The sequence below is a fragment of the Fringilla coelebs genome, assembly GCF_963513975.1.
Source record: "Fringilla coelebs genome assembly, chromosome: 21".
NCBI lineage: Eukaryota > Metazoa > Chordata > Aves > Passeriformes > Fringillidae > Fringilla > Fringilla coelebs.
In genome coordinates this window covers 3435117-3460601 of record NC_140047.1, presented here as the reverse complement: position 1 = coordinate 3460601, position 25485 = coordinate 3435117, and the positions used below count along the sequence as shown (strand labels likewise).

General features: G+C 48.9%; 1 protein-coding gene across 1 annotated transcript in view; it reads right to left on the bottom strand.

Moving 5' to 3' along the window:
- CACNA1B (calcium voltage-gated channel subunit alpha1 B) overlaps positions 1-25485 on the bottom strand; it is a gene marked incomplete at its 5' end in the record, with an annotated part of 303988 nt that overhangs the window by 63838 nt on the left and 214665 nt on the right. Inside the window, 7 exons of the mRNA XM_084219396.1 lie at positions 296-355; positions 1825-1954; positions 5425-5545; positions 7262-7488; positions 9085-9909; positions 16645-16707; positions 24441-24547. Coding sequence (XP_084075522.1) covers positions 296-355; positions 1825-1954; positions 5425-5545; positions 7262-7488; positions 9085-9909; positions 16645-16707; positions 24441-24547 — 1533 coding nt within the window. The remainder of the gene's footprint in view (positions 1-295; positions 356-1824; positions 1955-5424; positions 5546-7261; positions 7489-9084; positions 9910-16644; positions 16708-24440; positions 24548-25485) is intronic.

Genomic DNA, 25485 nt, shown 5'->3' with positions numbered 1-25485 from the left:
TTCTCAGCTTTTTGAAACATGACAAACCAAGAATCAGTTGTTATTAATATTCCTTCCAAAGGGAAGAATCAGGAGTGTCTCAGCAAAGTCTGTCAGCTCCTGTTTCTTCCCAGTTCTTATCCTCTTACAGCTCCTAAAGATATCCTGATTTTCCTCCATAAAATATGAGATTGAAGTCAGGAGAGCTTTGTGAGAGCTGTTCCCAACTCCATCCTCCCCACCTCTGTCCTCCTCCAGCTTCTCACAAATACATCTGGAAGAGGAGGTGAATCTTCCTGCTTGGAAAAGTTCTTACCTTGATCACCATCTCAAAGGTGAAGACTCCTGTAAATATATAATCCAGGTATTTCAGAGCCTAAGTGGGAAGGGGAAATGTGTGTTAGGAAAGGCCATACCCTGAAATAACCTGCACAAGGAATAAAATATCTAATCCAGCAGTGGCCTGTCTGCTGGACAAAAATCATCTGGTGGGAGGGCTGCAGATAATTTAGGCACAAACCTGAACCATCTGATTTAAAGCAGCATTTTGCCAGTCCTTGGCACACTGCACCCAAGGCTGCCTCCAGTGCACCTGCATTTCTGGCAGGTTTACCAAGGCAAAAGGGGTATTTCAAAATGAGATGTTTGAACATCCTTTCCTAAGGTTTCAAGGTCCTTAGGATGCAGCCTTTCCCGCTGTGGAATGGGGTGCCAGCTTTGCAGCTCCTCCACCAAAGCCACATCAGCCACACAAGCCCTGATTTCCAAGCTCTTGTGCTCAGGTGTGGCTGAGGCAGCAGAAAGGGATGGGAATTTGAGCATTTTGACAGAGCAGCAAAGATCACTGCAGGGTGTTCCCAAAGGAGCTCTGATTCTGCATGGCCAGCACCTGAGCTGGGAGGAGAAAAGCACCCAAATTCTGGGAATGTGGGGAGGAGAAAAGCACCTGAACTCTGGGAATGTGGGGAGGAGAAAAGCACCTGAATTCTGGGAATTTGGGGAGGAGAAAAAACCCCGAATTCTGGGAATTTGGGAGGAGAAAAGCACCTGAATCCTTCGGATTTGGGAGGAGAAAAGCACCTGGATTCTGGGAATTTGGGGAGGAGAAAAGCACCTGAATCCTGGGCATTTTGGGAGGAGAAAAGCACCTGGATTCTGGGAATGTGGGGAGAAGAAAAGCACCCGAATTCTGGGAATGTGGGGAGGAGAAAAGCACCTGAATCCTGGGCATTTGGGGAGGAGAAAAGCACCTGAATTCTGGGGATTTTGGGAGGAGAAAATCACCTGAACCCTGGGCATTTGGGGAGGAGAAAAGCACCCGGATTCTTGGAATTTGGGAGGAGAAAACAACCTGAATTCTGGGCATTCTGGGAGGAGAAGAAAAGCACCGGAATCCTGGGAATTTTGGGAGGAGAAAAACACCTGGATTCTGGGAATTTGGAGAGGAGACAAGCACCTGAATTCTGGGCATTTTGGAAGGAGAAAAGCACCTGAATTTGGCATTTTAGGAGGAGAAAAGCACCTGAATCCTGGGCATTTTGGGAGGAGAAAAGCACATGAAATTGGCGTTTTGGGATGTGAAAATCACCTGAATTCTGGGAATTTGGGGAGGAGAAAAGCACATGAATTTGGCATTTTGGGAGGAGAGAAAGCACCTGAATTCTGGGCATTTTGGGAGGAGAAAAACACCTGGATTCTGGGAGGAGAGAAGCCTCTGGATTCTGCGTGTTTTGGGAGGAGAAAAGCACCTGAATTCTGGGGATTTTGGGAGGAGAAATGCACATGAACTTGGCGTTTTGGGACAAGAAAAGCCCCTGAATTCTGGGGATTTTGGGTGGCACTCACGTCATTCCTGGGAGACTCAGCCTGGACAGGGTCCTCTGCAGCCAGGGCGATGCTGCTGAGGGCGATGACGATCAGGATCACCATCTCGAAGTAGCGCAGGTTGACGATGTAGTGGAACAGGCGGCGGATCCTGCGGGGACAGGAGACACCAGGGGTCACAGGGGGGACAGTGACACAAACCCAGCAGGACAAGCACCTCTGGGATTCCTGCTGTGTAATGGGGAGAGGAATAGTGGAGTTTTCTTTACCAAACAAGCTGTGGGTCTGCTGGGAGATAAAAGAAACAATGGGAAGGATTGCACTGATTGATTAATGGAAAAAAATATTTGCTTTTACAAACAAACTTTAGGTTTGTTGATAAATTAGACATTGAGAGATGAAAGGAACAATGGGGAAGAAAAACCCCTAAATTCCTTAAGAATTAACAATTAAAAGGGAGGGTTGTACATTAGATGGAAATCTCTGGTGTCAGGTGTATTGGAAGTCTGAACCTCTCAAGTACCTCAGAAATGGGGAAATGTGGCTGGGAAATTGGGCTAAAAAGGAGGCTTTGAGAGATCCCAGGGGAATGCCCCATGGCCTCTCCCTTTATTGGAATAAAGCCAGAAAAGACTCCTCTGTCTCCTTTTTGGACATAAACCTCTGGTGTTTGTGGATTAATTTTCCTTACAACAGGAAGGAAATTTAAAAACAGGCTTGAAATTTCAGTTGGCAGCAGATCTGTGGTGAGAGATAAATAAGGGAGTTCAACATCTTTGCACTGATCTCTGCTCCCTCTGCAAGGCAGCAACAGCCATTCATCTCTTTATCTATTTATCTCCCTATCTAGTTATTTCTCTATCTATTTATCTCTCTACCCATCTGTCAAAAGAGCACTGAGAGCTTTCAAGCATCCACACTCAATTCTGCAAATTATGTTTATGGCACTCCCCCGTCCTTCTCCCTCTGAACTGCCAGGTTGATGCCCTGTGAGCTCAAAACAAGGTTTGAAATCCTTTTAGTGTCAACTAATCCCTTTAAAATGTTGAGACTCTCAGCTGAATCTGCCTTTGTGGCTCTGAGTGTTCCTCCTACCCATCTCTCTCTGCCTGCACTTTACTCCAACTCTCACTTTACAGCACAAATACTTTACAGGAATAGATTTGATTACTTCCACCTAATCTTTTTATTCACAAATTGTGTCCGAGGAAAATGGTAAATGCTCCCATTTCTAAGCAATCCAAAAGTCTTCACAAATTGCAGCTAATAATTCCTCCTGACCACAATTCCCAAATCCTTAATTGCACACAGAGCTCTGCATTTGCACCATATTTGTCAGCTGAATAAAGGACTTAGCCTGAGAATCAAATTATAGATTTAACTTGCCAACAACTTTGTTATCTGAGAATGTATTTCAGCTCCTCTATCCCATTTTCTCTAAGCAAATATCTGAACAGTGAGAATTAAAGTCTATTTCTCAAATGGACTTACATACTCCTTTTCTTTGGCTTGCTAATGGATTCAGAGTGGAAAAGAGTTACAAATACCAGGGAAGCAAATGTGATAGAAAATAACCTGGAGAAAAGTGCTTTTGTGAACCCCTTAACTGTGGCTTTCAATCTGCCAGGAGTAGATGATCATCTCCATGCCTCGAGAAGCCACAGAAGTGAAAGGCAACGTTTCCAATACCATTTGTAGCCATAATTCCTGCATCAAACCCAATTCATCAAAGCAATAACAAGCCCCTATTTTTAGCCCCTCATCATCCATAACCAGCAGTGAGATGTGGGAGCATTTGTGAACTGCCAGTGGGGCTTGAGAAATCACTTCACAGCCCTCTGTGCTCTAAGAGGGTGGTGCCACTTGGGGAAAAAAGGAATTTATTTCTGCTTCCCTGAGCTGTTTTCCCCTCTGGCAGCACCTGGGTCATGGATCCCCAGCAGGGCTTGGAAGGGAGATGGCAGCACTGGAGTGGGGAAAAGCTTCTGACCCCAGCAAGGGCTCTCAGCTCTGTTCCCAGCAGCCAGAGCCCCTGGGGGGATGCAGCTGGCTCTGCACCTTGCCCAGAGGAGGACAAACAAGCTGCTGACATTCCTGGAGTTTGGGCTTTGTCTTGGTATTCCCCCTTGGCTTGCTTGTAACACGTTTTTTCTGCCAGTGAACTTTGTTTTTCCAATGGTCTTTCAGCACAGTTTTGTTGTTTTTTTTTTTTTCCTGGGGGGAAGTGAAAGCTGAAGGAAGCTGAAACAACAAAGCAACTGAAAGAACCCCCAGATCCTGGACTCTGAGGCTCAGAAGTTCCTAACTGGGATGAGGGGAGAGAAAAGAAGCAGCCATAGGATACAAGGAAATGTTGCTGCTTCTCTGCCTGCCCAGCCCTGCTGCCTTGGCACATCTTTCCCAGCTCATTTTTGGTGGTCACTTCACACCAAAAAGACCAAATATTAGGGAAATACCATTTCTTTATCCATCCAGACAGAGGCCAGACTCCACAATCCCAGTCTGGCTCCCTGGGTGATGCTCCCAGGGCTGCCAGAGCTCCGGGAGCGTTTGGACAATCTGGGACACACAGGGTGGGATTGTTGGGGTGTCTGTGCTGGGCCAGGAGCCAGATCAATGATCCTGGTGGGTCCCTCCCAGCTCAGTCTGGAGATTCTGGGATGCTGTTCAGCCTGCCCAGGGTTCGGGGGTACCACAGGGGCTTTTTGGATGTCAAATCTGAGAACTCTGAGCCTGTTTTGTTCCAGCACTGCACAGGACGTCACAGCCCTCCAAAGCAGGAGGAGAACTCATCCTTCTCTTAAATCCAGCTACAAAAGAAGGGCCTGGGCTCCCCTTTGGTATCTGGGCAGATAGAAATTCCAAGAAGAACAAGTTTACCTGAGCCAGAGAGAAACTTCTGCTCTGAGGGGATCTCCAGAATTTCCAAACACCCTCCCCTAAAATGCTCAAACTGACTCACAGCCCTTCATGCCACAATAATTCCAACCCCTCTCCCTACTGGTCCCGCAGCCCTGCAGAGGAACAGATTCAGAATTCCCAGCTTGGAGTCCAGAGGTCCCCAGGAAGCAGCACTGCCTGAAGGGGAAGAAATGCCCCAACCCCAGCAGATCCCACTCCCAGCCTTGGCAAAAAAAAAACCATCCAGGTTTTCCCAGAAATTCAAAGTTTGCAGTGATGCAGAGCCACTTTATGGAAAGAACAGGAATTCCAGCTGAGGAACCTGCAGGAATTTACTGGTATCCAAATAGTCCTCAACCTGTTGTTCCTGATAAAATCTTTTCCCAACAGTGAGGGAATATTCCTCAACCTGTTGATCCTGATAAAATCTTTTCCCAACAGTGAGGGAATATTCCTCAACCTGCTGTTCCTGATAAAATCTTTTCCCAGCAGTATCTCTGCTCCCACTTTCTGGATCTAAATCAGCAGGGTCTGCCCAAAGCATTTTCTTTTCCCTGTCCTGTTAATTTATCCCCCTAGGAAAACTAACAGAACAACAGCATCTGGCCCACAGAAATAGGCTTTTATTTCATGTCCCAGTGTGTTTTCAGAGATGAAAATCCCACTCAAGTCATTGCTTTGAAGCACCTGGAGCCCATAAGTGGTGTTAAAGGAACTCACGGGTTTGTGGGGCTGAGGATGAACATGGAGCTGTAAGGCAGGATTGGTTTAGGCCCATTTTTGGTCAGGTCATCGGCGTCTTTCTTCTCCTCTGTCTTGCTTTCAAACTCCACGTTGTTCACTGGAAATGGGAATTCAGGGAGAACACAAAGGAGAGGGTTAAAAATGGATCTGCAGCCTTCCTGCTGCCTGGAACAGCTGGAAATGGCAGCAGTGCAGCTGGGAGAGCAAACAGCCTTGGGAAGTGCTGATTAAATGGGATGAACAATCATGGGATCATTATCACTCCCTGCTCCTCCACTGCTGCTGAGCCACCCAGCAGGAACAGCCAGGAAATGAAACCATGAGCTGATCCATCCCAGAGCTGCCAAAAAGGGGCTGGAAAACCCATCCCAAAGAGCACAAATTCTTAGGGAGAGGGATCAGCTTGGGATCCTTGAAAGAAAATCAAAAGGAAGCCTGACCAGCATCCTAATTTAGTGTTTTCTTCCATGGAACAGGAGCACAACTGGCTTTGGAACACATAGAAGAGCAGATTCATGGATGAAGTTTAATAATCTGGGGGCTGAGACTGCTGAACTTCCCAAAAATAGGAAAAGAAACGTGGGAAGGACTTCTTGGACTGCCCAGAGCTGTGCCTGCATCGTTCACCTCGGTTTGGTCACAGTTCCCCACATGCAAAGGTGAGCAGCTCCATCCTGCAGCAGGTTTTGGCATCTCCTTCCCTGAGATTGTTCCCAACCTCCCTCCCAAAGGTTGGAAATTCTCCAATTCTCATCCTGACTTTTCTTGCAGGGTGTTTATGGGATAATTTACTGAAGATAATTTCCCATCTAAAGGCTGGGTAACATTTTATGCTGCAAATTCTCTTCTTAGACACGTATAAAGGCTCTTCCATTAATTCCCAGGACCTAAAGTCCAACAGTCCCACCCTTTGGAATGCATTCAGTGCAGGGCTGTTATTACTTTTTATTTTATTTTGCAAGAAAATGACATTTCTTTGTGTTTGAGTGACATGTTCAATAAACTCCTTATTGGATCTCCAGTCAGATCCAGAGGAAATGGCCAAGAAAGGGAGAGGCTGATAAATTGTGATTGACAGGAACTCAGCATTGCAATATAGGAAAATTACCATTGAAGAGGGGGGGAAAAAAAGGAGAAAGAAGAAGGAAAATAATAAAAAAATAAAAGATAAATCTTGTGGTTGACAACAGAGTGAAAAAGCACAGAGACCCTGCCAGATCATGGCTGTGCCTCTTGGAAAGCAGAGTCCTGACAGCCAGAAGTTTAATGTGGGCCTCTTGGATTTCCCTCTGGGATTCTCCTGAGCTCCCCAGACTTCTCCAGGCTGCTCCCACCCTGCCAGGGATCAGCTCCAAGGTGGTGGGAACAGGCTGGTGGTGGCTGGACACAAGCATCTTGGGACCATCTGTAAATCTGTGCTGATGGACCCAAGGCAGAGAGCTCTGGAGAAGGACAGGGAGGGTGGATCTGCTCCAGGGGTGATGCAGAGGGTTGTCAAAAGCTCTGCAATGTCACAGGACCCAGCAGCAGGGTCACACATGGGTGATGCTCTCCCTGCTCCCTCACCTGTCCCTTACACACAGGGTGTGGCCTGGGTGAGCCATCTCCAGGCAATCTCAGGTGTTTTGCAGAGCCACCAGGAACCCTTGCTGAGTTCCTGCAGCCTGTGTGGCAATTACAGCTCCTCTATCACCAAGTTCCCTGGCTGCCTCTGTCTCGGATGGCAGCGCCCAGGAGAGCCCCCCTCACTCCTTGGAGACTTGGATTTCCTGGCAATTCCGCATCAGGAAAAGCAGGGGACAAAGGCACTCACTTGGAATGACAGTGGTTTCCCCTGGAGGGGCAGTGATGGTGACAGGGATGTTCACAGTGGTGGTTTTGTCCAGGGGGGGCTGAATCATCCTGGTCACGTTCTTCTGGTTGTCGGCGTCCTCCGGCTGCTCGGGCACCTTCTGCAGGTAAGTGCTGGGCAGGGTGTGCACAGGGACACTGCCAGGGCCACTGCCACTGCCACTGGCCTCCAGCTCACACTGGTTCTCCCTAGGAAAAAGCAGGATTTGTTCAATATGGCCTGGGAAAGGTTCAGAGAACACATCCCTGATGCTGCGCCTCGTGCTGGGCTTGTTTCCTCCATGGAAATCCTTTGCAGGATTGTGGAATTCACATTCTCTGAACAGAGAGACATCATTCTCTCTCCCAGGATTTTTGCTGGGGAAGGCAGTGAGAAGCTCAGAGTAGAAGGGAAAACAATTCTTATCTCTATTCGCTGCTCCTGTTGTTTGGCACATGTGGAATGTGTTATGGAGATTGTTTACCCAAAGTGATTTGTTAATTGGACACAAGTGAAGGTTGTTTGGATTCCTTGGCCAGCTGGGTCAAAGCTGTGTCCTGGCTGTCTCAGACAGTCATGGGTTTTTCTTTAGTATCTTTATAGTATCCTTTTAATATAGTATCTCTTTAGTATGTAATCTAATATAATAATCTAATAAAGCAATTATTCAGCCTTCGGAATCATGGAGTCAGAGCACATTATTCCCTGGCTGGGGGCTCCCTGCATCAATACAGGACAGCAAAATTCGGGATCTTCTTCTCTGAGACCTCCCAGGCCAAACCCCAACCCCAACATTAGAGGGGGACTGTGGCACTGGACATCCCTGGGGTCACTTTAATGATGCTCCCAAGCCAGGACCATGCAGCAGTGCCACGAGCCCCTCCCCAGAGCAGCTGCTGGATGAATCCTGACACACTGCTCCCTAACCCTCTCCTCAGGCCTTTTTTAAATGTGCTGATTCTCTTTTCCAGTTTTTGGAACGGTTTGGAATGGTTTTGGAACCGTTCTGGAACGTGGCAATCAGCAGCTAAATGGCTCCTGCTCTCCCCTGCAGCAGCAGCAGCTCTGCTCCAGTGAGGAGGGAAGTGAGCCCATGCACATGAGCACGCTGAACAGCAGGCAGAGTGTTTGGAAATTCAGCTGAAAGGAAGATAATTTAGACAGGAAAATTATTATCTCAGTGCCACTCACGGCTCTCCACGGTGACATGAACTCTATTCTAAAGAATCCCAGTGCAATTTCTTTTCCATCAGACTAATAAAGCTGAAAAGGCAATCTATCCTTCTTTATTAACTACTCCAAATGCTTCACCAGGGCTGCTTTTCTCACTTGACTTACATAAGAATTAAAGCAAATGGGGGCCATCGTTGCTCTTAATGGAAGAGGCCATGTGCTGGAACAACTGGTGGTGCAGCTGAAGGCTCCCCATTAAAAATGAAAATCAAAGGGCTGTAAGCAAGGCTGGCTGAAATTTAAATAGATGTCCCTCAGGAGCTTCCTTCGGAAGGAAGGAAATTTCCCTTCAGAAGCTGGGAAATTCTCTGCTCCACTTGATGTCCTACAGGGTCTGTTGGTGTTTACAGCGAGCCTTAAACCTGAGCTGTTTTATGAACCAAAATCATCTTTGGGAGCCTCTGTCACTGCTGACTGAGGCAAAACAGAACTGCAGGTTGTGCTGGGAGCTGGTGTGGGGACAGGGACAGCAGGGAATGCCCCAGGGAGGTCGATAAGTGATTTTCTGGAACACATCTGGGGCTCTGTGACCCCTGAACCGACCCGGCCAGGGTCTGGCAGCACTCACTCACTTGGGCTGGTGATTCCGGTGCTCCTTCTCGCCAGCCTCCCCCTCCTTCTCCCCGCTGTCCTTCTCCACGGACTCGTAGGTGGACAGGGCCCTGTTCCTGAGCCGGTGCCGCCGGTGGGGCTCCTCTCCGCTGTCCCCCTTGGGGCCGGGCTCTCCATCCCTGTTCCCGGAGCGGGACCCTCCGCGGTGCCGGGAGCGCCGCTCGGTGCGGGCACCGTTGGCGGTGCCGTTGCCCTCCTTGCCTGGCCGGTCCGACGAGTGCCGGTGGCTGCGGTGCCTGCGGTGCTCCTTCTCGGCCCCTTCCTCCACCGAGCCCCGCCGGTGGTGCCTCTTGCCCCCTTCCTGCCCCCTGTTACGGTCGCTTTTCCCTTCCTTGCTGCCCCCTTCCACCTCCTTGCTGCGGCTGCGGTGCTGCCGGTGCCGCTCCTCCTTGGTGCCAGCCCCGGCTTCGCCGCTCTCCTCCTTGGTCACGTCTCCCTTCTCCTGCTCTGCCAGCTTCTCCTTCTCCCGATGCCGGTGGTGCTTCCGTGGCGCTTCTGCCCCATCGGCGGAGGTGGGTTTGGGGTGCTCCACCACCTCCTGGACATCCACGGGGCTCAGCTTGGTGATGTTGTTCCTGCCTTCGCCGCGGGGCTCCACCACCAGCGGCCGGTCCAGGTGGGTTTTCATGTCCGGACGGATGTGCAGCGTGGTGGCGTAGCGGACCCGCTCCTCGGGGTCCAGCTCGTTGTACAGCGCCTCGCAGCTGGCTCGGAAGTTGTGCATCCGGATCTGGCTCGTCCTCTGCTCCCAAACCGACTTGGATTTGGAGGAATTCTGCTGCTTGCTAAGGGCGGGAGAAAGGTGAGAAGTCAGCACCCGACTTCGAGCCAATTCCCTAAATGCCAACCAAAAAAAGAGGGAATTTTCAGCCGAGGTGGGGAATTAGAGGGTCGAACCAAAGGAGTAACGGGGATGGAGAGAGAACATAAGCAGGGAAAGCCAGCAGGATCATCCGTGTTAGTTTGCCCACAGACTATGAGATCAGCCCTCTGGAAAGGAGTTATTCTGCGTTTCAGAAATGTGGAAGCCTCGGGAATAGTCTGAAGGATTAAAACGTCAGCACACAAAAATCACACACCCCAGCCAGAGCTCTGGAACAGCCTGCAAAGCTTCCCAAAATTAGCAGCACTTTTCTCCCCACCTGCAAATATCTGGATGAGGAAATTAGTGGTGAGCAAGAGAAGTTAGATCAGCAGGAGGAGCAGGGAAAATGAGACCTGTCCCTGAGGATCCGAGCCTGCCACCAGCCCCTTCCCCTTCCAGCCAGCCCCAGGGCTTGTTTTCCAGCTGTGCTGCCCTGCTGGCTCATGGAAGAGATGTAAAACTGCTCTAAATCCGCAGCATCCTTCCAGGTGAGCATGGACCAGCCAGCCCACACATCACTGAAGAATGGAAAAGTACAAGTAGGAAAGGAAAACTGTCCTGTGCACCAGGAAAAGAGCCCAGAGAGTGGGAGAGTCACACAGATCAGTAGGAGATCCTGAGCTGGAAGGGACTGAAGGGATCCCCCAGCCCCTGTCCCTGCCCAGACCCCCACCCAGCCCACCCTGGGCATCCCTGGCAGCGCTGTCCAAAGGCTCCTGGAGCTCTGGCAGCCTCGGGGCCGTGCCCATTCCCTGGGCAGCCTGGGCAGTGCCAGCACCCTCTGGGGGAAGAACCTTTCCCTGAGCTCAGCCTGAGCTGCCCTGGCCCAGCCCCAGCCGTGCCCTGGCTCCTGTCCCTGTCCCAGAGCAGAGATGGGAGCTGCCCCTCGGGAGGAGCTGCAGCCCCGGGGAGCTCTGCCCTCACTCTGCTCCAGCTGAACAACCCCAGAGCCCTGGGCTGCTCCTCACGGGCCCCTCCAGACCCTTCCCCATCTCAGTATCCCAAGATGAAGATGACATGGGAACACCTGGTGACACCTGCTCATCTCTGTCACCTCTTGTGACCAGGACACCTCCTCTGGCATGGCCTGAACGCTTGGATTTTTCAGCACAACATTTGGGTTCTCACCCCCACATTCAAAGTGACCACAAACCCAACCAGGGTTTGAAGGTTGTGAAGGGAAGACTTTTTCTCCTAAGAACCTCAAGCCAAACTCTGCTTTTCACTGGCTGCCAGGTGAGTTCTGGATTTAACCTCATGGAGACTCAGCACCCATTTTTCCTTAATGAAACTTTTTCTAGCAAAACCAGGAAAGCCATTTTCCTCTTCCCAGCCTGCTCTGACACCTCCATTCCCCACACCTCAGCCTGAGCTGTGCAGCTGGAGGGAGCAGAGCCCACATGGGAGGCAAACACAGCTTCCTTACGCATTTTCTGGGCTCCCCTGGCAGTGGAAAAAAGCAGCTTTTGCGTGTTCTGGTGCTGATTGGGACTGTCTGGCTCTGTCACCGTGCACAGACCCCGGGCAGGTGACGTCCAGCCACGCTCATGTGGCACAGTGGGAGCTGTCAGAAGGGTTTTGTGTCACTGGGCTCTGCTGGGGAATCGCTGCTTTACCGAGGTTGCTGCTGCCTGGTGCTGCTGAAACGAAAAAATTCACTAAGAGCCCACATGAGAGCACCCAGGCAGATGTGAAAAACCTCATTTAGTCCCAAAATCAGAGCTGATCACCAAAATTAAATATCTACGCCCTGTTGGCAAGTTCTGGACTCATTTTCCAGCAGCTGAGTCCCCCATTTCCACCACGGCAGGAGAAGAAGTGATAAAAATCACAGTTCTAAGTGTAAATAATACCAGAAGGTCCTGGAGACATGGCTCAGAGCCCTGCTCACCCCAAATCCCACACTCAAGGGAGGACAGGCTCCTCCTGAGGCAGAGCCCCCTCCAAGCTGGCACAAGGATGAGCAGCCCCATCACAGTGGGCACTCACTACTTTCCTTAGTTCAAAATTATGAAAAATCAAAATATTCTCACTCATCAGCAGCTTTCCTTGGTATGAGAAGGAACAAGGAACGTGCAGAGCCTCTGACTGCCCAGCCCTGCTGCCCTGTCCAAGGATTTCCCGTGGGAAGCCACAGGAAAAGCTCTGCACAGCTCTCACAGGCAGCAGGGATGGAGCTCCTGGGCTGGGCATCCTGGGGTTTTAGCTCTGCTAAACCCAACTGGGCTACAAATCTCTTCAAAGCCAGGCTCAGGGAAAGCTCAGGGATTTTCTGTGCCTGGCTGAGCTCCCTGAATGTTGCCACAAACACGTCTGCTCTTAGGGAATATTCCTCACCCCATAGTGACAGTCCTGGGGTGGGAACCAGCCTCTGTCCTGTGCTTTGGGCAGCACTGAGGTGATAACCAGCCTTAATGAGTCATTAGAAAAGTGACTTTGTGCTGAAACTCCCAGTTTACCTAAAACCCAAGAGCAGAGGGAGGAGCACAACCACCCCCTGCTCCATCCTTGCTCCACTGCCATGGGACAGGAACCAGCAGGGCTGGGACACGAAGCCTCAGTGTCCCTGCAGTGACACCCAAAGCAAAACTGTGAGAAAATCATCAGGCAGCTGCCATGGACATGGACACAGGCTGTGCCTGCTGCCTGTGCTGAGCCCATCCCAGCTGCTGGAAATGCAAGAAGTCTATTTCCCATCTGAGCTGGGGCAGTTCTCTCTGTTCACTGGGCAGTTTTCTTTATCTCCCCCACAGCCAATCCTCCCTCCAGCAGATCTCTGCTGTCCATGGCCACTGAGTGTCCCTGCAGGGCTGATCACATTCCATCATCCCATGGGGAGATGCTGTGCCCAGGGCAGGAGCCAAGCATTCCTACCTGGATACAATCTGCCCTGGAACAGCACAGCAGCCTTTGCCCACTGCATTCCCAGAGGAGCAGCTTTCTCCTGCCCTGCATTCCCAGAGGGAGAGCAGGCCCATCTCCAGCAGCCCTGCAGCTGCAGAGGAAAACTCCCCCCTTGTGCAGGATCCTGCTGCAGCAGAGCCACAGCTGGCACTGCAGGAGGGCTGAGCCCCCCTGGGATGGGGCTGTGCCCCCACCCTGACACACAGGGGACAGGGACTGCTCTGACTCTGGCAGTGGGGGGTTTTATTGTTGTTTTGGATTACTGCATTTTAATTTTAATTTTCCTATTAAAGAACTGTTATTCCTATTCCCATATCTTTGCCTGAGAGCCCCTTAATTTCAAAATTATAATAATTCAGAGGGAAGGGGTTTACATTTTCCATTTCAAGAGAGGCTCCTGCCTCCCTTAGCAGACACCTCTCTTTTCAGACCAAGCTGCCAGCCAAGAAGTAAAGAAAATCCCCTCAATCAGGCTGGAGGTGGGGAAGAGGAAGGTTGATCCTCAGCCCAGCTCTGACATGAGCTGTGCCACTGCAGGAGGGGTTTTGCACTTGTGTTTCAGTTCCACCAAGGACATAAATCAGCTTTCAAATGATCTCTGAGCTGTTCCCACTCCCCATCACTCAGGGCTAAGTGAGAGGTGCTGCCAGGGAAATGCAAACCTGAGAACCTGCAGGAACCAGGCAGTGCACACATCAACCCAGCTCAGATCCCTGGGTAAATCAGGCACTGACATTCCAAGCTGGAATTTCCCAGCACCTGGAAATGAGCTGCATCCTTAACGCTGACACAAGTCACGGAGGCGAGTGCCAAAACCTCCAGCACAAAGCCCCCCACTGGCTCTGGGCACCAACAGCTCCAGAGCAGGAGCTGCAGAGGCAATACCTGCACAGCCATTCCTCTTTCCACACGGAAAACACTCCAAAAATTTTTTTTAAATGGCAAATCAGGATATTTACGAAGCGCGGTAAAAACCCAATGAGGAAAACGCAGCGCCTGTGAGCTCAATTCCATCTCCAGATGCTGCAGGGAGCAGCATCCCAAATCCTGTCATCCAAAACCCTGTCATCCCAAGCCCTGTCATGCCAAAAACACCACCCAGGAGTCAGAGCCAGGGCACAGGGGCTGCTGTGGGAATGGGGACAAAGCACCTGAGCACATGGCCCCGTGGGACAGCGCTGGGAATTCAGAGCCAGGGCAGCAGCAGCAGAAGTGGCAGCTGCTTGTCCAGATGGATTTATCCATCTCTGAGTCCCCACAGCCACTGAGCTCGGGATTTGTGGCAGCTCCTCCTCTCCTGGTGCTCCCTGGGCACAGGGACAGCCTGGGAGCTGATTTATGGCACCCCTTAAAGCAAAGCAGGGCTTCAGCCCAGCTGCCTGCCCAGGAGGAGATGCAGCAACAGGAGGGGTTTAGAGGAGGTGGAAAAACATCAACAGGGCAAAAATGAATTCCTCTGCTTCCCCCCTCCTTTGAGGCAGTGAATTCTGCAAAAATTAGGGCAGGCACAGCCCAGCTACAGCACAAGCAGGGCAGGGTTTGTCTAAATTGATCAAAAAGAGGATTTGTGATAACAAATATTTACTTCACAAAAAACAAAAATCCACAAAACCCATAAAATTCCACAAAAAAAAAAAAACATAAAGCCAACTGCTTATCTGAACCCTGCTCACTGCTGGCTGCTTGAAATGCTCCATTAAGGAAATTGCCCTGTAAATCACTCCTGACATGCCAACATCCTACAAACACTGCTGGTCATTCACTGCTTTACTCCCCATCCCTATTTTCAGGAATATTTGGAACTCTCTGAAGGCTCTGCTCCATCCCCAGACCCTCCAGGCTGGAAATGTTGCAGATACCACTGCTGGTACCAGCTCCACTGGTTTTCCTTGGGTTAAGACACCAACAAACTCCTGCCTGTGGCTGGAAAGAAAACCCTCAACTCCTGGAGAATCAAATAAAATTCATATTAATGAATCAATGACTAATATTGGTATAAATAAAACCTGCAAGCACTGTGTGGTTTGTTCAAGGAAGGGAAGTGTATTTTTAGTCAGATTCTAATCTTAGGGTGCTCCTTAATGATTCAAGATTTTGTTCCCATAACCTTTGAAATTACTGCTGCACTTCATGGAAATCCTTACAATTTTGCTGCAGTAAATAATGAATGAAAGCAGCCTATGGAAAGATAATAATTCAGTGTTAAAAATAACCACACATTACACACTGGCTGTGAAATTCTGTGTTTCAGATAAAAGGGAATTTGTTGTTAAAATACAACAAAACCTTTCCACTCAAATGCTATTTTCTGTTCATGACCTCAGGGTTCATAAACTCCACATTTCCATTTTCCACTTGGAAAACACGATGGGATATTTCACTTTGGGGTTGGTGTGCACAAAGCCCAATGTTTTATCTCTCTGGAGGTTTTGGGGGAAATGCTCCTTAATACTCACTGAGAAAAAAAACCACATTCAGCTCATCCATCTCTGCACCTTTCTGTCAAAACTCCCAGCAGCCAGGAAATACATTGGAAGGAATGATCCAAAAGATGACTATATCTCATTTATTCCCCTAATTTACATTGTCCCAACCCTGTGAGCCATCAGACCTGGGCACAGATAGGTCACACCTCCTTTGGGCAGTCACAACAGCTCAGTCTTGGTCACAGAAGTTAAACTCACATAAAGCATCAACATATTTTAAATCCCAACTTGTCCAAGATTCACCACTGCACAAGGAGCCCCCAAACACCCAGGGGGATATCAGGGAGGAAAAGCTGCTGGAAAAGCTGCTGGAAAAGCTCCTTGGCTTCACAGTCCCTTGGTGCCTGCTGTGGGGCCAGGACAAACCCCCAGGATGGGATTGCACTTACTTGAGTCTCCAAAAGCATTAAAGAAGAAAGACAAGGTGACAGAGTTAAAGGATAACCCAAAGGACACTCGTGGGGGCGGGACAGGAGCTGATGAGGAGTTTTTGGGGTTAGTCAGCAGCAGTAATGATGTTTTTACCAACCTGTTGGTGTCAAAGCACACCCTGACCCACAGCACAGCCAGCAGGATTGGATTGGGAGGAAGCACATGGAGTGAGAGAGAGTTTTCCACTGTGTTTGCTCAACTCCAGCTCCAGAGGAATTGCCAAGAGCCTCATTAGGTCAAAATCTGTCGCTTTAAGCTCCAGCTCAAGAAGGTCAGAGAGCAAAGACATAACCAGCTTTTCAAGAGTTTTCCAATTTAGTCTCACTTGGACCCTGTTTCCAGAACTCTTTTGAAGTCCTCCTCCAGTTTTCCCTCCAAGAGAGCTCTCCTGGTTCTCCCACGGAACCCAGAGCGCAAACACTGGTGGAACATCAAAGCCAACAGCCCAGCACAGAATAAACACAGAGAACAGAAAGAAATACAAGTGAGAACAAGACAAACCATCAAATGAGGGGAGACAGGAGAAGAGAGGAGAAGAGTTCAGGAGAAATGATGGAAAGGGATTAAGGGAGAAAAATGGAGGAAGGAAGAGGGGGGAAAAGTCACAGTCAATGTATGGAACACAAGAGTTGCTCACAAATCACAAGCATCAAATGACAATGACACCTTCCAGTCCTTTCCCTGGATGTTGGTCTGGAGGCTTTCCACAATGATGGGAATGATTTTTGGGGGAAAAAGAACACGGAGAGTGAAGGCACCAGGAGAAGGGGAAGGCTGATAGAGCTCTGAATGAGAAATCCACGTAGCGAATATCGTAACAGAGAGCAACTCACGGTGAATTTACGCTGGAGACTGACGAGCTGCGAGATACAGTACCTCGAGTTTGCTTTACAAAACTGCACATGCAAAAAAACAAAACAAACAAAGAAAACAAAAAGTGAGAAAAGAAAAAGCCAAAAAACCAAACAAAAAAACAAACCAAAAAAAAAAAAAACCAAACCAAACGGGCAGAGAAACCATAAAAGACATCGGGAGGAGACTCCTGTCGGCTGCAGACGGGGAGGAGACCGGGCAAGCTCCAGGATTGTGGAAGCCACGGACACAGCACCCTCTGGAGAACAGGGACACAACCAAAGAGTCCAAAAGGGAGCCAGGAGGGAGAGGTGGCCGAGAGGCAGGCGATGAGCACGGGGCTCCCTGGTACTCACAGCGCCAAAGTCCTGCAGAGCCACCTCTGCCACCCCGGGGCGGTCTGGCTGCAGCCAGGGGGAATTGTGCTGCACATCCTCATTTCCAAGGGGAGCAGGAGGCTGATTCCTGCCCTTGGCACCGGGAGGAAGCTTTAGCACAGAGCAAGGGCTGGAGAGAGGGCTCCAAAATCCTCCTGAGCTCCAGCAGCTGGTGTCACACAGCCTCTCCTCAGTGCCTGCCTCAGATGGGCTCGTTGGAGGCACCTACCTCTCTCCTCGGACAGGGAGTGGGATGGGCCCTGCTCAGACTGCCCAAAATTGGGTCACTGGGCCTAAAAACCTCAGCTCTGCTGCAGCTTCAGCGGGGCAGGGGCCAGGGGTGAAAGGAGCTTCCTGCAGCTCAAGGAATTTTGTAGATTCTCCTCCATCTCCTCCACACCATTTATGGGGGGGGGGGGGTTCTAAATATGGAAATCACTGAATCACACAGAAAAGGCAGGGAATCCACAGAAAACCAGGATTCTAAATATTCTGATTGATCCTGGCTTGAGGCATTTTTTTTTTCCTAGCTCTAATGACCATTTCTATCAATCTACAGCGTTCCAAAAACCCTCCCCAAGACTGAAAATAAAATCCCTTCACCTCCTGATTTGCCTTTTCAGTTGCAGCATTTTTCCTCCTGCTTTCACAAGGGTCTAAATCTGTTAACAATCAATTCCAGCAGACCAGAAGGCCCAGTTAAAATCTAATGTTCTTTGGGTATCATAGAAGCAGAGGTTTAAATATACATTTATTAAAATTAATGGATTGTTCCAAACAGAAATGTTGGCTCAGATACTGCATTTAACACAAAATCCACAGGTTCAGAAACCTGGAGTGAAGATAAGAAAAATTATGGAAGGCATCATAAAAGTTTTGCTTGAAGCAAATAATCTGCTGAGCAGCCAGGTGACATTTTTTACCTAAACCCCAGGATTTCTGCATTTGTCTGGTGCCAAATGAAACAGGAGCACAGGCAGAGTGGGGGTGGCACGTCCTGCATGCTGGCCAAGGAAATTTTAATTTCCAGCTTGTTCAAGCTGGGGACCTTTTTACTCTTTGGCAACAAAATCCTGCAGAGAACAAGCCCCTGAGTGCAGGGCATAACCAAGAAATTCCTTTGGGAAAACTTGGGATGGAGGAGAACGCTGCCCTGATTCACCTGGGAGTCAGCACTGTGCAGTATGTGTGAGATTTGGGGTTCAATTGCTGAAATTATTGAAATTGTTGAAAGCAGATGAACATCCCTCAGTGGGATGAACCTCTGTGTCTCCCTGCCTCGTTTGGTGCTGGGCAGGATGAAGGCCATGCTCTGTCCTTGTCACCTGTGCAGGGAATGTGACACAAGTCCCGCAGCACTCCCGGCTCACTGCTCTGCTCCCGTGGCTGGATCTGCTTTTTTCCAACCATAAATTTGCCTGGAACTCCCATGTGTGAAACCACAGAGCCAGCCCAGCCTCCTTTTCCAGGGCAAACCGACAGCAGGAGTTGATTTTCACCAGATGCTACTTACCAGGAAGGAGGGACAGAGCCCAGAGAGTGGCAGTGGGTGACGCCGACGGTGAGGACAGGGAGGAAAACCCACGGGAGGAATCAACCTCACACACTGACACACTCCAGGGGAGGAGCAGAGGGAAGGAATCACAACCAGCAAGAGGAAAAGAACACCTCTTCTAATCTACACCCCCCAGCAGAGCACAGGGCACGGGCTGGGTGTTCAGGCAGCTCCTTGCTGGGTGCCCAGAGCCCAACAGAGACGTGGAAATCAGCCACAGTACAGAAGGAAAACATGGAACCTCCGAGATGGAAAACCTGGAGAAACAGAGCAGTTCCCCCCTCCCTGCATCCCCAGACCTGTACAAAAGGGCAGAGGGGTCAGGGTGAAGGGACTGAGGTGCCACCTCTGGTGGCTTTCCTGCCTTGCTCCCACTGACAGGCACTGTCCCCCTGTGGGACTGCAACTACAGCACCAGCTCTGTGAACAGCCCAGTAGGACCAGCAGAAACCAGTCCTGGAGGCAGCAGGAGGTCCTTGGAGGCTGGAGTTGTCCAGGGAAGCACAGATAACTCTGGGACAGCAGTGGGCAATGGGACAAAGTGTGCTTAGGTCTGGTGCCCACGTCCAGGAGCTGTCCCTGCCACTGCCCACAAGGTTTCATCCACTCACCCCAAACTCACCCCTCACACCCATGATTAAATTATTCAGTTAGATCTGGTTACAATTCTAATCCATTACCTCATGGAATTAATAAAACCCCAAATCTCATAAATCACAGAGTGCGAAAAGTTCCTCCAAGTGTGGCTGACTACCCTGGCAGGCTCCTACAAATTTAGGGGCGCTGAAAAATTGCTATTTTAAGGCTTTCCCCAAGCAAAGGTGAGGGGAGGGCACTGGGGAATGCTGTGGGTGCCAGGTTTGCCCTGCCTGGGGCAGGGAGTGCTCGTGGCAGCCCCTTTTGTACGGGCCATTGGTGCAGCTCTGGCTGGGACAGGAAAGGCAGAGGAGGAACCCAGACATGGGGAATTCAGGCATCAGGCCAGGCAAAAAAAACCCAGGTTTGCTTTGGGGTCTTTGTGTGACCCACAAGGATGAGCCTGAGGGCTCTTCCTTCCACTGGCAGTGGCACCAAAAAGTGCTTTGGACATCCAGTGCCTTGGAATTGTCCCCTTGTCCCCCAGCCTGGCTGCCAAGGAAGCTGCACCAATGGTTTGCCCTAAGGATCCCTGGCTCTGTGAAGTCCCTCAGGTGCAGAGGCTGAGCAGGGCAAACAACACAGAGGGGCTGAACAAAGCCAGAACTCACCTCCAGAAACAACAAAGCAAGGAAAATGCTAAACAGAAAACAAACAAACAAAAAAAATCACAAAAAAAGAAGAGTGAAACAATGGGCTCGAATCAAACACATCTCCTGTGTTCAGCCAAACATTGCAAACAGTGACAGAACCAACACACCACCCTCACTTTTCATCCTAAAGAAATCCTTCAGGCTAGAGTTCACCAGGTGAAAAATCAACTGTGCTCAGACAAATCTGCTCACTGGTGGAGCAGAGAAATGCTGGGGGATGCAGCAAGCAGCAGCTCCACACCAGCCTCATTTTTCATCCTAGAGAAATCCTTCAGGGTAGAGCTCACCAGGTGAAAAACCAACTATGGTCAGATAAATCTGCTGAGGTGAATCCCTTTGGTGGAGCAGAGAAATACTGGGGGCTGGATGAAACAGGAGCTCCACATCATCCTTGCTTTTCATCCAGAGAAACCACAAAATGAATCCTTCAGGCTAGAGTTCACCAGGTGAAAAAGGAACTGTGGTCAGACAAATCTGCTCAGGTTCCTTTGGTGGAGCAGAGAAATGCTGGGAGCTGGATGAAGCAGGAGCTCCACACCAGCCTCGCTTTTCATCCTAAATAAATCCTTCAGGCTAGAGTTCACCAGGTGAAAAACCAGCTGTGGTCAGACAAATCTGCTCAGGTGAATCCCTTTGGAGGAGGAGGACTGTCACAGTCATATTTTCTGGAAAAATCCCTTTGCCCAGGATTTTGCTCCTGGGTAGCTGAGAAGCCTCAGAGAAAAAAGAAAACAATGATTATCTGATTTGCTTCTCCTGTGTTTGCTGCTTTGGAATGTTTTTGGACATTGTTTACCAACTGGTCACTGTTTGATTGGTTTCATGTGGATTGTTTTGACTTAATGACCAATGACCATTGGTGTTGGGACTCTGGAGAGAGTCACAAGTTTTTCATTTCATTTCATTATCTTTTAACCTTCTCTCTGTATCATTTCTCTATTTTTTAGTATGGTTTCGTATAGTATTCTTTAATATAATATAGCATCATAAAATAATAAATTAGCATTCTAAGAACATGGAGTCAGATTCATCATTTCCTCCCAATGACAGGGGACCCTGAAAATACCACAGATCATCCCAACCCTCTGAGCCACCATGACAGCATAGGGATAAAATAATAAATTAGCCTTCGAAGAACATGGAGTCAGGTTCATCTTTCCTCGCCTTCATTGGGGTGCCCTGAATACCAGAGAGGACATTTCTGGAGCTCCAGAGCAATGCAGGATGCTGTGAGGCAGCTGATGGATGATCCCTGCCCGGCACTGCAATGATCAGCTGTTATTAAAGCAGATCCCCGGTGTCCATCAATCACAAAGCAATTCCCAGCTCCCACAGCATCCAGCTCCAGGTGGGAAGGTGAAGGTGCCTCTTCAGAGCCTGGGGAACACTGGATAACAACCAGTTCCTGATGCTTAGGAAATGATGTTCAGCAACCAGCACAATAAATGGAGCTCAGAGAGGAGGAGGGGGGACAAGGGGACAATTCCAAGGCACTGGATGTGCAAATTTGATGGAGCTTGCTTAGGAGGGGACCTGGGGCAGGTGATTAACTGATTCCCTTGGATCTGGCTGCAACTGTAATCCATTACCTCATGGAATTAAAAAAAAACCAAACCCTGTAAGTCACAGAGTGCAAAAAATCCCTCTGCAGGCACAGCTGACCCTGTATTGGCACGGGAAAAATGCCAGAGGTGGAGGATCCAACCCTGTGGGAAGGGCTGGAAGGAGCTTTGGGAGCAGGACTGGCAAGGGCAGGGAGGAAAACAGCACCTGAGCCCTGAGACAGCACAGCCACTGTGACTCCTGAGCAGGCTCAGCCCAGGGACAGCTTTGTCACCTCTGTGGGGACACTGGGAACATGAACATCGCGGTCAAGAAAATCCAAGTCATGGTGTTCCCTGCCACCACCTGTTTGGACTGATGCAGGCAGGGAAAATAGCAATGTTTTCAGGACATCCATCCATGCCATTGATGCCTGCTGTTACAGAAATCCATTTTCACATGTTGGGAAAATAATATCAAACTATAAAACTAAAAAAAAAAAAAATGTTCCTTAGGGGAAAGTACAAATAGAAATTGATTGGGTAGAGCCACCTTTGCAGGAGCTCAATCCCAGTTTTCCTTGCTCACTGAATCCCACAGGGATTGGATTCTCAGTTCTTTGTACCCGAGTTTTGGCTTCTGGTGGTATTTCCATTCACCAAAAATCCAATTTTTAAGAACACCAAGCACTTTTGGCATGTCCAGCTCTGGATCTGAGCTGCCAGGACTTGCCATGGTCACAACATCTCCTCCACCCTCAGAGCACAGTGGGGAATGAGAGCAGGAGATTTGAAGTGTTGGGATGGACTTGGGTGCCAAAAGGTCCCTAAATCAGCCCTGCTGTGCTGAAGAGGAGTAACCAAGGGATGGTGGCTGCAAACCCCCTCCCTGTCCAAGATACAGGGGCTGCAAACCATCCTCTAGCCAAGATTTAGGGTCTGTAAACCACCCCCCTGCAAGATTTAGGGGCTGCAAACCATCCCCTATACAATATTTAGGGGCTGCAAACCATCCCCTATACAATATTTAGGGGCTGCAAACCATCCCCTATACAATATTTTGGGACTGCAAACCCCTCTCTGTCCAAGATTTGGGGCTGCCAAGCCCCTCTGGAGCTCCCTGAGGTTGGAAATTCCACCCCTGCCTGGGTTCTTCACTTGAGAGCTGGATTTGATCCTTGTGGGTCTCTCCCAGCTGAGAATATTCTGGGATTTGTGTATAAAATTGTTTTGAGATGGATTCATTAAATCTCACAGGTCACAAGCCACCAATCCATGCAGCCCCTCCTCCCATCTCCCAAAATCTGACTCCTCCCTTGCCTGCTCCTCCAGGGCCTCATCCCTTTGGGCATCAACCCCTTGACCTAAATGCTGCTTTTTGTCCCCAAAGCAAAGTTCTGTGAGTGGCCATGGTCACAGGGGCAGGAGATGTGGAAATCATCCTTGCCCCTGTTCTTGTGTGAATTTTCACACAGCTGGGGCAGGGCAGACTCAATTTGAGGCAAAATAAGCAAAAATCCACAATTTCATTCTCACTTGGAATTGTTGTCACAAAAATCTCCTCGTGCTTTTGAAAACCTGGTGAAAAATGATGGGAAAAGGTGATTTTAGGCAATTTCAACCTTAGGTCCATGGAAATGCATTGGTTTTTTCTCTGCTGGTTTCCAAGAAATGTTCCCATGCAAAATGCTTTGATTAAAACAGGAACAAATAGGCCCCATCATCATCTTGCATTTTCGAATACCAGAACCAAGAAATTCATCAAAGAGCAAGAGCAATTATCCTCATTTGACTTCTTTTCAAGGCTGGCCAGAAAAAAATTGTAAGGAAAAAATGGTATTTAAAACTATCAAACAGCCAGAGCATAAATAGGAACTGATTACAGCAGTAATGGCAAAATAAAATGTTAAGAAGAATAAAATAGGCAAATTAATAATATTCTTTTCCTTCACATGTAATAAACTGGCTCCACTTGGCCTTTTGTCTTTGCTAAAGTGGATTAAAGTCCCAGTAAAAAGAGATTTCCACCGAAGGAATCCGGCTGCAGTTCAGGTTTTTTCCAATAAATTGAGCAGGAAATTTCTTTTTTTTTTATGCTTGAGCTTCTCCAGCCCTTGGAGGTCTCCCTGTAAGAGGGGTCTGGAAAACATCAGCAGCTCCCAGTAAAGTGCAGGACCAAACTTTTTGGTGTTGATGCTGAAATTCCAGAAGGGTTCAAGGAACCTTTTCAGCAAATCCTTGTGAGGAATCCCAGAAGAGAGTCATGGAATGGGTTGGGTTGGGTTGGAAGGACCTGAAATCCCATCCCAACCTGGCAGGGACACCCTCCACCATCCCAGGCTGCTCCAAGTCCATCCAACACTTGGATATTTCCAGGGATGTCTCAAACACTGGAACCTGGAGCTCAGGAATTTCCACCTGTACCTCATTTCTGCACCTCTGGGATCCAGGAAAAGTTGGGCCCAAGGCAAAGCTCTTCAAGGGTTTTTGTGTTTGTCCTCATCCAGGCATCTGGGAATCCCAAATGGATGCTCCTGCCTCCAAACCAGAGCATTTTATTCCACCCAGCAAGGAAAGGGAATTCAAGCACGTTTTTCAGCTATTTAAGAGGATGCCTTTGCACTTGAATTCCCAAGATGATTAAAAAATATTGATTTCTGTGCACACACAGAAATAACTCATTAAAAAATCACTAAACTCATCTCCTCATTAAAAATCCAAAGTGGGATGTTATCACTTCACCTGGTGAAATCTACCCTAGGCCAGCTTAAAAAAAAAATTTTAAAAATCCTCCTAAAACACAATTATTCAAAGATGAGACCTTACAAAGGACACCAAACTGAAAGAAATCCTTCATTAAACTCCTAATTAAGTGCTCAGCATTGAAGTATTTGGTCAGAGGTGGTGCAGGAGGGCTCCCAGACCACGGGATGCTCCAGCTGGACAGACAGACAGACAGACAGTGACACTGCAAAAGGGAAATAAATGTTCTCCCAAGGAATCAAAGGTGCTTACGCAGCTATGGAGATGTTGGCTGCTGACATGGGGCTCACTTCAGCCACCTCCTTGGCCTTCTGCAGGGCCAGCTTCTGGTTGGTGGCTTCCTCCATCTCCTCCTCGTCCTGGGGAACAGAAAAAACCAAGAGAAATCAGGGAATAAATCATGGAATAGCAACAAGCAGAGCTCCCCTGGGCCTGGGGTGTGGTGCTGCTGTGGTGGGCTGCAAGGTCACAGGAATTTAATTTAGGGCTGCAAGGTCACAGGAATGTCAATTTAGGGCTGCAAGGTCACAGGAATTTCAATTTAGGACTGCAAGGTCACAGGCATTTCAATTTAGGGCTGCAAGGACACAGGAATTTCAATTCAGGGCTGCAAGGACACAGGAATTTCAATTTAGGGCTGCAAGGACACAGAAATATCAATTTAGGGCTGCAAGGATACAGAAATTTCAATTTAGGGCAGATTTTCTTGCAAGCAGCCCCAGGTTTGGTGCAAGATGAGGTGAGAATGGCAAGGTTTGGTCAAGAGGGTTTTTTAGCCTCACAAACTCTCTTGACTCTGCACACAGCACTGGGGAAGGAGACTGAGGGAGCAGGGATGGGACAATTCCAGGTGGAATTCCCCATTTATCCCAGAGCTGTGTGTGGAACAACCCTCTGGAACACCTGCCCAGGCTCCTAAATCCTCCCTGACCTCCTGCCAAGGGGACTTTTCTGAAACAACGATAAAAAATGATGGATTTGGGATGGTCCTGCTCCCATCAGTTGTTCACACCCACCTCAGATCCCTGAGGATTCAGAAAACAAAAAAATAACCATATTAAATGTAGTTTGTGGAGCAAAGCAGGGTTCTGCTCTTGCTGCCTGCATATCCCTGGATCAGGAGGATTTTTCAGCTCTGAACTTTGTACCTGGGTTTTCTCTCTTCCTACCCAACGTGAAAAGCACCATTAAAACTAAAAATTAAGGATCTTAATTAAAAAAAAAAAATAATTACAAAGTTAAGGATATTAATTAAAAAAAATAATTACAAAATTAATTTCAAAATTCAAGGACCTTA